General features: G+C 37.3%; 1 protein-coding gene across 1 annotated transcript in view; it reads left to right on the plus strand.

Moving 5' to 3' along the window:
- Positions 1 to 2,352: 2,352 nt before the first annotated feature.
- LOC117674879 (piezo-type mechanosensitive ion channel component 2-like) overlaps positions 2,353 to 15,446 on the plus strand; it is a 67,738-nt gene continuing 54,644 nt past the window's right edge. Inside the window, exons 1-7 of the mRNA XM_034433103.3 lie at positions 2,353 to 2,568; positions 4,063 to 4,255; positions 5,536 to 5,749; positions 7,757 to 7,919; positions 9,857 to 9,928; positions 10,571 to 10,685; positions 14,792 to 14,925. Coding sequence (XP_034288994.2) covers positions 2,437 to 2,568; positions 4,063 to 4,255; positions 5,536 to 5,749; positions 7,757 to 7,919; positions 9,857 to 9,928; positions 10,571 to 10,685; positions 14,792 to 14,925 — 1,023 coding nt within the window. The 5' untranslated portion in view covers positions 2,353 to 2,436. The remainder of the gene's footprint in view (positions 2,569 to 4,062; positions 4,256 to 5,535; positions 5,750 to 7,756; positions 7,920 to 9,856; positions 9,929 to 10,570; positions 10,686 to 14,791; positions 14,926 to 15,446) is intronic.

Below are 15,446 nucleotides of genomic sequence, written 5' to 3' on the forward strand. Positions count from 1 at the left end.
ACTAGAGACTTTGAATAAATAGTTTATTATTTCTATATATTTATAAATAATTTAATATTTTGATAAATATAAATAAATCAGTGGTTGGATTCAAAAAATTTTACTACCAGTTCTGTGGGCATGGCTTGGTGGGCATGGCTTGGTGGGCATAGCAGGGGAAGGATACTGTAACATCTCCATTCCCTCCCCACTCCAGGGGAAGGTTACTGAAAAATCCCCATTTCCTCCCGATCAGCTGGGATTCGGAAGGCAGACAATAGATGGGAGCGGGGCCAGTCACAGGTGGTATTTACCAATTCTCTGAACTACTCAAAATTTCCACTACTGGTTCTCCAGAACTGGTCAGAACCTGCTGAATACCACCTCTGAAATAAATACAAGTAATGGCAGACAAGCCTTCCTGTCCCATTGCTAACCAATTTCCAAAGGTTCTAGAAAGTCATTAAGGGAAGCTCAATGCTGTTGTCTTTTTGACAGCCAGATTTGATGGATCAGGCGGCTTTGTTCCTCACACCTTGGGAAAACTTATTTAAATGTATGCTGCATCTGCTTCCATTTTGAGTCATTGGCATTTTTGACACACCAATTGTTTTTGCCTCTCTGGTGTAGCTTGTAACATGTCTGCACTGGGACCTTCAGCCTATGCATTGGGGTCTCCTTGTAGCAGCTTCACTGGTGCAGGTTGTTTTTTAGTGACCCATCTTAGGTTATTCCATCTTCATTATGGAAAGCTCTAAAAGGCCACTTTGCACCACTCTGGGATTGGCTCCAACCCTAATTGGTCTTGTGATGCTGTCTGTTTGGGAGAAAATGAATCAATAAATTAATGACTCTTCTCTGGTATTTTGTAGATAGTATTTTTGAATTTCTTGATTGCAGACCTGGCGGGCAGTCTGTTGTCCTCATAATAGGAACTCTCGCCTCACCCCATATCTTGGCTCCCAGGTTCAAGCCAAGGATTCCTCTTTTTATCCTTCCTTCAACAGTGTAGTAGTATAGTATAGCTTTTATTGTACATCAGGTATACAACAAAATTGGTTTTAGCCTCACTGGTGCAATCCATGGCAAAAAATACAAACAACATAAATAGTATAAAGAATAATCCCTATGCAAGTAATAAAGGAAAAAAGAAAAAGAAAAAAGACTAGTCATGCATTTCCGCATGTGTGTGGAGTGATTGTAGTCGTGTCTGACAGCCCAAGGATAGAAACTATTTTTAAACCTATTTGTTCGGCTGGCTATGCTTCGATGTCTTCTGTCCGATGGTAGAAGTGCAAAGAGACACTGACCAGGGTATGAATCATTTTTGAGTATCATCCTTGCTCTGCTAAAGCAGTGAGACCTGGCGATGTCATCCAGTGGTGTTAGAGGGCAACCAATGGCTTCTTGTGCCGAATTGATCACTCTCTGTAGTGCCTTCCTAGAGATTCAACAACCCGTTTCTTACCAGAAAATATCCCCTTTTCCCCAATACAGCCACCAGAGCAATTTGCAATAATAGTCACAGCTTTGGGCATATGCACCCAGTTGCAAATACAGGTATTGAAAAGGAAGGAAGGAAAGATATGTGCTCACATTTTTATTTTCTTTGTGTGTGGCATGAAAATAGAGGGGACTTTTGTTATATGGTAGATGGGGCAGGAGATTAATTATATGATGTTCTTTGCACTTCCCTCTTGGAAACTGAAGGATAAGAAATCAGCAAAAAACCAACAGAAATTAAAAGGATGCTTTTTAAACTGTGCTGTGAATGTTTGGGAGGATAAAACATTGGCGGTATGCTCTTATTTCTCAAACCCATTATCATTTGGTACCCTCCAGTATTGTGAAGTCGCCTGTCAGTAGTGCAAACACCATTTTATTATAACTCTGCCTACTAGATTTGGTTTTTAAATTTTCAGCAGACTTATAGATGGCAGCAAATAATTTGTTTTCTGTATCTCTCTGCTGCCATCCAATGATTATCTAGATTTCTGTATTGGTAGCCTTAATTATGGGGAATAAAGTTTAATACATAATAATTCTGAAGATTTATCTATAAGGTGCAGGTTAAGAGGGTAAATGAATATAGAAATGACAACTTCAACTGTGATACAAAGTAAGCAGCTGGTGCATGTATCTCTTTTCTCGGTGAATAACCTGGACCTAAATCTTATTGATATGAGTATAATTTATTTCCAGGCATGTGGATTTAAAATACAATTGGAGGGCGTTAGATACTCTCCAGCTTTCTGAGCTCCAAGAATTAAGGAAAAGCTTGTATAGTTTTACCTAAATCAGAATCTGATCCATTGCAAATGGAGCAAAAATAAAGAAGTTTCTCCTACTAGACTGTGAAAATCTTAGCTTTATAAAATAGTAACATTCCATGTATCCTGTAGGTTTAGCAGGCTTGATGCTGGAAACATCATACATCTTTTGGCTCCTGACATTGGAATGTTTCTTTTTGGTCTGACTGTCACCCTGCTTTGCCGTAAGACAGTGAAACTCAACAACTGGGAAAGTGAGCCTCCATCTGGAGACCAAGATCAGTTTTCTTCAGATGAGGAAGAAGACATGAAAGAGACGGTAGAGATGCTACATGTGTTGAATTTCTTGATGTAACAGAAACGAAGTGAAGATTAGAAAAGGAAAAGGAGAGGGTCTTCCTTTATTCTTTATAATAGAAGCACTTAGTGATTTAATTTTTGTAATATTCTGAACCTCAAACTAGCAACCACTTTTTAGCCTTGTACCTTGTGTTATTTTAAACTGTGTTATTTGTTTTTATTTCAATGTCTGTTTGTCAGATGTCAAATAACTGGTCACAGTTGTGCAGTCCAAGCCCTTCCCACTTCTTATATGCATTACATGTATTCACAAATATGTCATGTAAATCTGAGAACTGAGTTAGTTTCATAAAATGTTTGTGCAAATATAACTGTCAAGTATAAATAACATGAATCAAAATCTCAATCTACTCAAGTGTAGTATGGTTGGTTAGTTTTTAGCTCAGATTTTTGCATTCAACCCAACCATAGTAGTTTATAGCTCAGTCAATTTTGGTTTATTCACTGAACCATGATGACAGAAATTGAGGTTTACCATACTTCAAAGTCTGAGAAATGGGACATAATCAGTGAATTAATTGGAAATGGAGATAAATCATCAAATGAGTTATTTGGCTTGAACTTCAGCTTTAAACTACCTAATAATCTGTGTGTAATCCTTATAATTACATAGCAATAATTGTGTACAAATGTTTGATTTGGACTCATTAGGCTTATGTGATACATATCTATTCAGAAAATAAATCTGACTAAATTCAGAGGAGCTGAAGCAAAGTATAAACATAACTACAGCCTAAAAATTCTTTTGTTTAAAAAAACACCACATTAAAAAAAAGAAAAACTTTCACCTCCTAGGTAAATCTCAGGTAAACATGTACTCATTGAAGAGCGCAGAAAGAAATACCTGTGCTAGATATGTCTAATTGCTCATATTCCTTCCAAAAGTAGATAGACCTTTCCACATTTATCAGACGAGAAAATAGTTTTTTGTTTTGCTTATTTTTAAAAAATATGACAACACAGATATATTGAGTACATTGGCATATCAACAGCACTGTAATCATTTATTGATAGGGTATCAGGCTTTAAGAAGATGAAATAATTCATCAACACCCCCCCCATAGGGTTTGTTTAGCAATAACAATAGCACTTAGACTTATATACCACTTTACAGTGCTTTACAGCCCTGTTCTAACCTCTCTAAGAGTCAGCATATTGCCCCCAACAATTTGGGTCCTCATTTTACCCATCTCAGAAGCATGGAAGGCTGAGTCAACCTTGAGCCTGGTGAGATTTGAACTGCCAAATTGCAGGCAACCGGCAGTTAGCAAAAGTAGCCTGCAGTACTGTACTGTAACCACTGTGCCACCACAGTTTAAGTGCTTTATTTGGAGAAACAACAATTCCTTACACAGAATTGTAACAGAATCTCTGGCCCTCCTGTTGTCTGATGGTTTTGCTGCTTGTGTTGAGTACTGATTCTTGATCTATATACTGTATTCTATGTCCGCAGGAATCTGAAGCAGAAACTGAAGATACTGAGGACACAGACATTGGTTGTCTGTTTGAAAAGGATCATTTAAGACACAGCCATTCAGGTTTTCTTCTGAAATTCACTTTGTTCCTAACAGGCTTGGAGAGACTTTGTGAAGACACACTTAGAACTACTGGAAAAGTCTTCATTATGCTTCTGTTAGGCTCAACAGGTACAAGTTACTTCACATATTTGTGGGACAGTGGGTTAGGTTAGGCACAACTTAGTGCCCCCACAAGAGGAAAGAAAAGGTGATCTCTGGCATTTTTACATCTGAATACAGCATTGGGGTGTTTGTATGACAAGATACTACAGATTATACCAAATGGAGAACAGGTATCTCCTGGTTTGTTTTAGTTAGTAATGATCCCTCTTTCTCCACATGAAGAAGTCATAAATGGCAAGCTTGGCCCCATAGTAGCAGTAACTTGGAAGTGTTAGCTAGATTAGCTTTTGCTTTTCACCTGTCTCTTATCCACACCCACCACATTGTTGCAGACTTCTCCATTCTGATTAGGAGAGTGGAGCAGCAGCTCTCCATAACAGCCCCAATTTCTCATGTGGCTCATGTAGCTTCTGAGGAAAATTATGGTAATTGCCTATCCCTGCTCTTACAGGAAGTCCTTGCTTAACAACCTTAACTGGGACTATCAATCCATTGCTAAGTGCCCTGGTTGCTAAGTGGAAAATCACATGAACGTGATGGGCATATGACATCAATTCCTATATCATGAATTATTAAAACAAGATTAAATGTTAAACATGTGACCGTGCCTTGGAGTTTGACTTCCAAATTCTCCATTAATTCTGCTTGTCAGAAACTGATTGTGAAGCACATAAATGGCAATCACGTGACCATGTACATGTATACATCTGAAGTAGACTGTGTTGTTTCTCTTTGTCATATATAGGATGCTGCAATAGATATATATCCCAGGGTGCTTTTCTAAGGCAACTAGCCTTTCCTGGTTTTCATTTAGCTTTTCATCCAAGAAGCTCTTTCAGTTCTTCAGATATTTCTTGGATGAGAAGTGAAATGTTTTCAAAGAAAAAAACCAAGAAATTCCAATTGCCTTTTGGAAAACACTGTGACAACCATAACCTGATTGAGAATCTCCATTGACAATGAATGTAAATGTGAGAATTGATCATAAAGTTATGTTTTTTAACACCATTGTAACTTTGAATGGTCATTAAATGAAACTATTGGTATATGAGCATTACCTGTATTCCATTTTATTTTATTTTATTTTATTTTATTTTATTTTATTTTATTTTATTTTATTTTATTTTATTTTATTTTATTTTATTTTATTTTATTTTATTTTATTTTATTTTTTATTACATTCGGAGAGCTTTTATTTCTATGGAGGTGTTCTTAATTTTGTGATAGTTCTCCAATGGTATAAACTGAACCTTATAACCAAGAAAATCATATTCCCTTATCCCTAGGTATAATTCTACCTTCTGCATGCTCAGCAGTTTATTTCTTTACCTTCTTGGCTTTGTGCACCTGGTGGTCCTGGAATTATCCAATCAGTCCAGTTCTCTTCAATAGTTTGTGTGTTTTTCTTGCAATATTTTCCATGGGGCATATCATTGTGCTTTACTTGTACCAACTGCCATACTTCCAGGACCTTATTCCTTCAGAAGTCATTTATGTCAGGTAAAAACAAATCTCAGAAGGTGAAACCACAATTGACTGGTTATTTTATTTACATTCTCAGTGCTTCCTATGTACATGTTCATCCAAATTACTTGCAAAATCATTCTAAGTACCGTAATAGTTAAGATTATAGCTTTGCTCATTCACATTTATGTACTTGCAAATTATTATTTGAAGTGATTCTGCTCAAAGGAACATATACATATTTCACTGAATTATGAACGGAACAGATGCTACCAACTTGCTTGAACTCTTCAGATGTGTTCAAAATTCTGAAATTTTGCTATACTTGACAGGGAATTTTGGAAAATCAAGTCCACCAGATGCCTGAAATAGACTGAGGCAATAGAATTGAAGATTCAGGGAAGTTTCCTTTTTAAAATTGTGTTTTATTTGAGGTTGATGTATACATGTATTCCTGAGAGCAGGAATATAATCTGAGCAATGATTAGCTAGGCAGGTGTAGTAATTATAATAGAAAGTTGTTTGATTCTATAATTATAACAGAAAATACAGTAGAATGTTAAAGTTTGAAGATGGCTCTGAAAATAATATTTGGCAACCATTATGGTAACACCAGCTTAGCCTGGGTAGGGAGGAGGAAGTGAGAAAGAAACTCAAGATTGCCCTGTTTTTATTTTCTTGGGCAGCACTTGGAAGAGGGGGAGTGAGAGACTACCTGCCAGATTTTCAAGATTAAAGCTATTCTTTTCAAGCAGTCCAAATCAGGAAAAAGTCTATTGGAACTCTATTTTTTTAATTACAAGATATAATAAGAGAAATTTGGCACCCTGACACTGTTTCCTTTACACTCCCTCTTTTATGCAGGAGAATCAAAGCTAGGCAATTCTGAGTTTCTTCTGACTTCCTCTTCCCTTCTCAGGCTAAACTCTTGTTTATGTAACACCTTTTCAATCACTTGTTCAAGGACATCTCTGTTCTTTTTCTACATATGCATGGGGCAAAGCAGAGGTGGGTTTCAGCAGGTTCTGACCAGTTCTGGAGAAGCGGTAGCAGAAATTTTGAGTAGTTCAGAGAACTGATAGTAAATATTCTGACTGGCCCTGTCCCCATCTATTCTCTGCCTCCCAAGTCCCAGCTGATCAGGAGGAAATGGGGATTTTGCAGTAACATTCCCCTGGAGTGGGGAGGAAATGGGGATTTTGCAGTATCCTTCCCCTGGAGTGGGGTGGGAATGGAGATTTTACAGTATCCTTCCCCTGCCATGCCCACCAAGCCATGCCACACCCACCAAGCCACACTCATAGAACCGGTAATAAAAAATTTTGAAACCCACCACTGTGGCAAAGCCTAACATCTACATTGCTATAACCTACCAGGAACAGAGTCCAAGGACTTGTGTTCTATTTTTGTATGCCTGGGAAGAAACATAGAACAATTTGAGCCAGATTAACAATCTCTGAGAAAAAGACCATATAGAATGATGAGCAAAGAAGACACAGAAAAAATCCTTAACCCCCTATCAACATGATACATGTGATCTGCTGGTTAGAATTAAATTAGGTGTTGAGGAATTAGTTCCCTTGGATCCACTCCTCCAACATGTGATGTGTGAATCTGAGTTTTTTATTTTGTTTTATTTTAAATCTTTTCAAAAATAAACTGGAGCATCAAAAAGAAAAAAAGATAATATATTGCATAGTTTTGAAGAACATTTTGTGACTTTCTCTTTTCGCTAGAGGTGGCACTGTCCAGAACTGTAATCTTTTAATCTGTGCATTTTGCATATAACAAAGCCAATATGTTTTAACCATGTTGGAAGTAAACAAGCCATATAGCTTGGCTTGTATGAAATGGTAGTAAAAAATTCTGTGTTATGACTTAATTATTACAGTATTGCATTGACCTATTAAGAAAGCTGAATTGCTGCTGCTGCTATTATGTAATGATTAATTGTTAGTGGACTAATATATTGTGGCACTATTCTTTTTTGTTTTTATTAAAAAAAAAAATCTCCAGATTTTCTTCTACTGTCTTTTTCTCTAGGGTCTTGGGCATAGTGCCATTTATTAAGACAAATATTACAGCACCTTGGAAACTACACATTCATCCTCACCTAAACTGGCCAGTGGCTTTGAATCCTTTTTTCCTTCTTGCCCTGTATTATTTATCGGTCAGAATGTTGCAGCAGTGGGCATTGCTTGATAAGGTATGGTGTATATTAAAATTGAGTGTGACTAAGCGAGACCTTTGAGATTTCCTCTCAGGGACACAGAATGATCTAATTTGGCTTATATTCCTATTCTACTTGCATTTAACAGATCTTTCTATTTTTATAAGTCTCCTTTTCAATAGTATTAAATTGAATTACTGTGTACCATTTGAGAAAAAGTTCAGCTAGCCACTATGTATGTATGTATGCTTATATTTCATGAGATTTTGATGAGACTCTTTAGTTTTCAGTTTACTTTATTGTCATTGCACCTCGCACAACGAAATAGGGTTAACGTCTCTGCTGAACTGATTTGAAAGAGATGTAACTTCATCCTATAAATACTATAGGGTTGTTCTAAGGAATGTATTATTAGTGGAACTTTGTCAAAATTTCAGATTTTTCTGGGTTGATCTCAAGACAGGATGAACTATCATGAGCTGTGCCTCAAAAATTAAGAATCTGAGTCTTAGCAGGCAATTTTTAAAATGATGCCAGCTTCAACAGACCCTGTTGCTGTTGTTAAGTGAATCCCATGTGGTCATTAGACGAGGACCCACCCCAATCCAAACCATTCTTCTTGAAAGGCAGAGACTGCCTCCACTTCAGTTTTCTCCCCCCATTTGTCTTTTGGCCACTCGCCTACACTGCTGTTATTACTGCCACCATTGCTAGCTATAGTGCCCACAGCCCCTGCAGGCCACTGTATCTGCTGCTACTGCTGCTCCAAAACAACACAATCTTTCCCACTTCCATGGCTACCATGGTTGCCACCACTGTTGCTGCTGCCTCCATTATCAGTCACTTCCACCACCCACTGCCCATTGCTGCACCTGCTGTGGGCAATGGGCAGCAGGTGATGGGGATAATTGTGGATGGCAGGTAGTGGTAGGGAGGATAGCACCGGTGGGTGTAGGGATCAGTGCCAGACTAACAATCTGGCAGAAACAATATTCCAGTCAAGGAACCACCAAGGAGAAAACCACATTCCTACCAGGCAAGCTATTATCTATAAACAGATAGCAAGCCCCACACTCATTCACACTACTTGGGCAAGGAGACATCTGCAAACAAACAGCTCAGAGACCAGTAAGGACTTTATATTTTAACCTTGAGCTAAAGATGTTCTCTTCTGTTGGGAAGATATTTCTTCTGTTTTAGTCACAAGTTTTTAAAAAAATATTTGATATGCACACATGCACATACTGTATGTACATTCATGTACATAGCTACTACAGTACAAGCATATTTAACTCAGTCTTCTGCTCAAAGGATACATGAGATGATGCAAGATAGAAGTAAAACACAATCCCTATTAACTACAGTAGTTATATTTAATAACCATGGATAAGCTAAATAATTTATTATGACATTAGTCAGGTGAATAAACTGCATGTTGTATTAAGCACAATGTAGGTTTCAGTTTTTCCCCATATTGTGTCTAGTGCCCCACGGGAAACCTCCCCAACTCTGTTGCAGTCTTGTGTTAGTTCTGCTAAGACCATACATGTATTAGATCTTGCTAGTAAATCAGATTACAATTACAATGCCTGCAATGATCCTAAATTCTATAATCAACCTTTAAAACAAGATCTATTCTAACTGTATGAGATCTCATTTAAGGAGCAAAGGATTCACATAAGAAAGAGGAACTGGGTTATTTGGCTAATATCAAGTATCGGGCTTTTAGCTGAGAGAAAAATGGCTGAAATAAAGGGCTGTGAGAAGATAGTCCTAGCTACTGAGAAGATTCTACATTCTTTACTTTCATACCTTCTGTTCCTTAAAGAGATTACTTCACCTGCTATAAAATAGTTATAGATCCAGGTTTAAACATATGGCTCAGGTTGGGAATATAAACCATGGACATAAAAATAGCATGTTTTATTGTTTTCATGATGGTCTTCCTCCGTTTAAATCAATGCATCTTTTAGGGGCCCAAAGAAGAAGATATTCACTTTCATTCTGAGGACTACGTAGAAATTAAGATGCATTCTACGCTTCAGGTGAGCATGGATACTAATGGCAAGGTAAAATGCTACCAGTATTAAAAATTCTGCAGTGATTATAATTCTTGTCAATGAAATACTTAACAATAACCCAGCATGTTCAGGCAAATTATTTCTTGATATAAGGACTATTTTGGAATCCTTGGAGTGAGAGAGATAATTAGAAAAAAACATTCTATGTCCCTTTATTGCTGCTTTCTAAAGATAAACCTTCAGGTGTGCATAAGAAAAAAAAATACAATATGAAGTGAAGACTGACAAAATAAAAAAAAAAATGGTCCACTGGATTTTGATTTGTTATTAGGTATTGGGAATAGTGTTTGTATGGATGGTTTGCTATTTGTTTCCAGTTATGCTCAAGTTGTACATATATCTTGTTCTTTTCAATAACCCCAAATCTCTAGTTTATCTTCCCAAGAGAGCCCATAAATGTTCTTACTGTAGCATGCTTGTATCATAGATTAGGCAAAAAAGGCACAGTGCTAAGAGCCTATGAAATGTTTGGGACCTAACAAAAATGAAAAAAAATAATGCACTTGGACAAAAGAAAAGGTGTAGCAGTGTTTTTACTTTGAGTATGATATTTCTGTAAACCCTCCCTCTTTGTATAAAATAAAAACACTTCTATTGTTTGCCTAGGTGGTTTCTCTTTCAAGTGAAATTCCACAGCAATGCCTCCTTTTGCAATGTCAGAATCATAGCAGTTGCAGTATGGATGGCTATTTAATTCAAGGACACACTGTTTCTCTATCAGGTATACTGTATATAGCATATTGCATGTTGCATATTGAATGCCAGATCATTCTGTTTGCCCTAAGGAATACTGTACAGAGAAATAGTTACTATACTATACTGATTCATAGAGCATCTATACTAACAACAGAGAAATATCTTATATCATTTTAACAGAATAGCAGAATAACAGAATTGGAAGGGACCTTGGAGGTCTTCTAATCCAACCTCCTGCTCAAGCAGGAGACCCTATACCATTATAGACAAGTGGTTGTCCAGTCTCTTTTTAAGAGCTTCCAGTGATGGAGCACTCACTGATTTATCGTTCTCACTGTCAGGGTGCTTTGGAAAATAGGTTGATCTCCTCTTCTTTGTGTCAGTTCTTGTAGTATGGGAATACTGCTATCATGTCACCCCTAAACCTTCTTTTCACTAGACTAGACATACCAAATTCCTGCAACCATTCTTTTAAAATCTAACATTTAAATATTAAAAAGATTTTATTTTTTATGAAATATTTGTTTAATATTTAAATAGTTGAATATTTATTTCATAGTAAATAATTAAAATAAATAATTAAACATTTTGTAATATTTATTTAATATTTAAATATTAAATATTTAAACATTTAATATGATAGATTTAAAATTTTTTAAATCTAACATTGTTGCATGAACTTCAGAATGCATGTAATGTTAAAGCAGAACCAAATGCAAAATGTAAAATGCAGAACGCATGGTCAGATTATTTTTCTGTCAGTTAGTTCACTCAACTATCATTAGCTTTACATATAATTATTGCAAAAAAATATTTCCTGCATGCTATTGTCTTCTCAACTGCCAGAGGACTGGAAAAGAGCTGATATAGTTCCCATCTTCAAAAAAGGAAAAAAAAATAGATCCAGGAAACTACAGACCTGTCATCCTGACCTCAATACCAGGGAAGATTCTGGAAAAGATAATCAAGCAACGAATCAGCGAATACCTAGAAGCAAACAAAGTAATAACCAAAAGCCAACATGGGTTTGTCAAAAACAGATCATGCCAGACTAATCTTATTGCATTCTTTGACAAAGTGACAAAATTAGTGGACCAGAGGAATGCTGTGGATATAATTTACTTGGACTTCAGTAAGGCATTTGACAAATACACCATAACTTACTACTAAAGTAGAAAAATATGGGTTATTTTTATTTATTTATTTATTTATGTAATTTATATGCCGCCCTTCTCCCGTAAGACTCAGGGCGTCTTACAAAAACAAAATAAGGAATTACATAAACAATTAAAATCAGTTTAAAATTAAATTAAAATCAATTAAAATTTTTAAAAATTAATTGAAGTCACCCTTACGGATTCAGCCCATTTGGTGAAAAAGCCACGTCTTCAATTCGCGGCGGAAGGAGAGGAGGTCTGGGGCTGTCCTGAGGCCGGTGGGCAGCCCATTTAGACAGGGTTTAGGGTTAGACAGCATCACCACCAGATGGATTTGTAACTGGCTGACCAACGTGTAGTCCTCAATGGAACTGCATCTACATGGAGGGAAATATGCAGGGGAGTACCCCAAGACTCTGTTTTAGGCCCAGTACTCTGCAACATCTTCATCAATTATTTGGATGAGGGGATAGATGGGGAACTCATCAAATTTGCAGATGACACCAAGCTGGCAGGAATAGCCAACATTCCAGAAGATAGGCTTAAAATACAGAAGGATCTTGACAGACTTGAACATTGGGCGCTATCTAACAAGATGAAATTCAATTGTGAAAAAAGTAAGGTTCTACATTTAGGCAAGGAAAACAAAATGCATGTATAGTATATGTGGTACCTTGCTCAATAGTAGTAACTGTGATAGGGATCTTGAAGTCCTAGTGGACAACCATTTAAATATGAGCCAGCAGCGTGCATCAGCTGCCAAAAAAGCCAACACAGTTCTAGGCTGCATAAATAGAGGGATAGAATCAAGATCATGTGAAGTGTTAATACCACTTTATAATGCCTTGGTAAGACCACATTTGGAATATTGCATCCAGTTTTGGTCACCACGATGTAAAAAAGATGTTGAGACTCTAGAGTGCAGAGAAGAACAACAAGGATGATTAAGGGGCTGAGGCTAAAACATATGAAGAATGGTTGTAGGAACTGGATATGTCTAGTTTAATGAAAAGAAGGACTAGGGGAAACATGATAGCAGTGTTCCAATATCTCAGGGGCTGCCACAAAGAAGAGGGAGTCAAGCTATTCTCCAAAGCACCTGAGGGCAAGACATGAGCCGAGGTGGCACAGTGGTTTAGAGTGCAGTACTGCAGCTACTTCAGCTGACTGCTAATTCAGCAGATCAGCGGATCAAATCTCACCGGCTGTTCTGCCCCAGCTCTGGATTCCCGAGGATATTGACACACACCAACGGTCCTTATCAAATTTATTAAGTAGCAAGAATAAACCAAAGTCTGGCAAAGGTTGGCAACCAGCCCAGAAAACAAGATATGATAAGACTTTTCCAAAAATGCTCTGATGATAATTACAAGTTGTTTCTAGCAAGAAACTTACTAACGGCATGTGACTTAAATAGGCTAAGGGAGTGGCCAATTATCCTCAAGCCTTACTCTCGAGGAGACCTCCTCCTCCTGAGTAGCCACTCCTGCCTTTTGGCAGCCCTCCGTGCTCGAGCATTGAGGAGAGGCTCCTCCACTTCGCTCTCTCCACTTGAAGGAGCCTCTGGAGGTTTGGAAGGCCCTGGCTGAGTCTCTGCCTCTAGCACCACATCCTCTTCAGCCTCCTCGCTGTCCGACACGAGCGCCGGCTGTGCAGACTGCTGGCGCGACACCACACCAGCCTCCTCGTCGTAGGGATCAGCCATGATCTGCGCAGGCCGCTGGCGGGCCACAACACCGGCTCAAGGTTGACTCAGCCTTCCATCCTTCCGAGGTGGGTAAAATGAGGACCCGTATTGTTGGGGGCAATATGCTATTTAGTATACTGGTGTAAGTCACCCAGAGTCCTTGGAGAGTGGGCGGTTTAGAAATATGACTAATAAAATAAATAAAATAAATAAGAAACAACAGGTGGAAACTATTCAAGGAGAGAAGCAACTTAGAACTAAGGACAAATTTCCTGACAGTGAGAACAATTAATCAGTGGAACAACTTGCCTCCAGAAGTTGTGAATGCTCCAACACTGGAAGTTTTTAAGAAGATATTGGATAACCATTTGTCTGAAGTGGTGTAGGGTTTCCTGCCTAAGCAGGGGGCTGGACTAGAAGACCTCCAAGGTCTCTTCCAACTCTGTTATTCTATTCTATTCAATAGCTGCATCTGAATGTTTTGAACAAAATGCTAATGTATTACTGCCAATTAATGATAATACTTCTTGCATTTGGTGAAATATACTTGAATCCATAAATAACTGTGCTTAGGTGTTAGACCATGTCATATTCACAACAAAAGGGCCAGGGTTAATCCAAGGGATATCCAAATAAATCTATATGAAAGTCTGTCTAACCTACAAGCTGCTTCTAATCAGGGTCTTTAATCCTGAATTATATGGTATGATTCAACATAAAACAACCTCTTAATCTCCTGAGAGTAAATTATATTAAATCTATTATTCTTGAAGGAGCATGTAGCTCTTTGTTATTATCAGAAAATGTGGATATTTACCACATATTTTTATTCAAGTTTATGCCCTGTTGGACCATAATTTCAATCAAACTCAGCATGTCATGTTTCATCAAACCACCCATAGTGATCAATATAGGTCATTTATAAGGGAGATTTATAAGGGGATGAGCAAGAGGGCCTTGACCCTTGCGAGTCAGTTGATTTTACCTTTCAAATACCTACTCCTAAATCTCCTTTTAAGTATTAGTTTATCCAGTTTCAATGTAACAATGGTTTGCTGGAAATAGAAGACAGAATTGGAGGAATGAGTAATAAGAAAATGTTCATATATAATTAATGCTTATTGTTCATTTCCTCCCTCCCTCCCTCCCCTTTTTTTTGAATTTTTCAAAATGGGTTTCAAGGGCACTGGGTTGTTTTCACCAAATAAAATAAATTGAAAACGGACTTCAAGAAACCTGGACATTACTTGTAATTTGTCATTTTTCCAAATTTAATATTTTTTGCAGAGCACACAATATATTCTGAAACCTCCCCAGAAGTTCATGAAAAATGTAACATGGAAAAAAAATCTAGTACATTCTTAGCATTGGCACAATTCATTACAAATCAGAGCTATGTCATTGCATTGATTACTATGATGGTAAGAACTTCCTTTTGTGGTCTTTTAAGAGCTGTTACCAAGTAGCTGTTCAGCATCACAACCAGGCATCCCTGCACTGCTGTTTTATAGAATCTATTGCCTTCCAAATGACCAGGAGTATTTCCAAGTTTGCTGTGTGCCTTCCTAATAAATCAAAATTTCAAAGTCATATGAACAGAGATTTGGGGAATTATAAATTTGCATATCTGGATGGCACCAAATTGGGGAAGCATTTTGAAATTATCTATTTTGAACTTGATTCTACTCACCCTGTTCACAGTTTTATGATGTTATGCTTTCCACTTCTACATTTTAAGGCTCATGTCTTAAATCAAAATTATACCCATAATGACATTTATGCAATTATTCTGAAGTTATATTTAGGTATATTTTTGTATAAAGTTGTTAAGATTAAAATTACAGCTTCATTCATAAAATAGGGGTAATCTAACTATTCAAGACTTGCACAATATACTAAACATAAATTAACCAAACGTGGTATGTTTGCACACGTTAAATTA

This window comes from Pantherophis guttatus, chromosome 3 (genome assembly GCF_059756535.1).
Source record: "Pantherophis guttatus breed Tessera chromosome 3, ASM5975653v1, whole genome shotgun sequence".
NCBI classification, from domain to species: Eukaryota; Metazoa; Chordata; class Lepidosauria; order Squamata; family Colubridae; genus Pantherophis; species Pantherophis guttatus.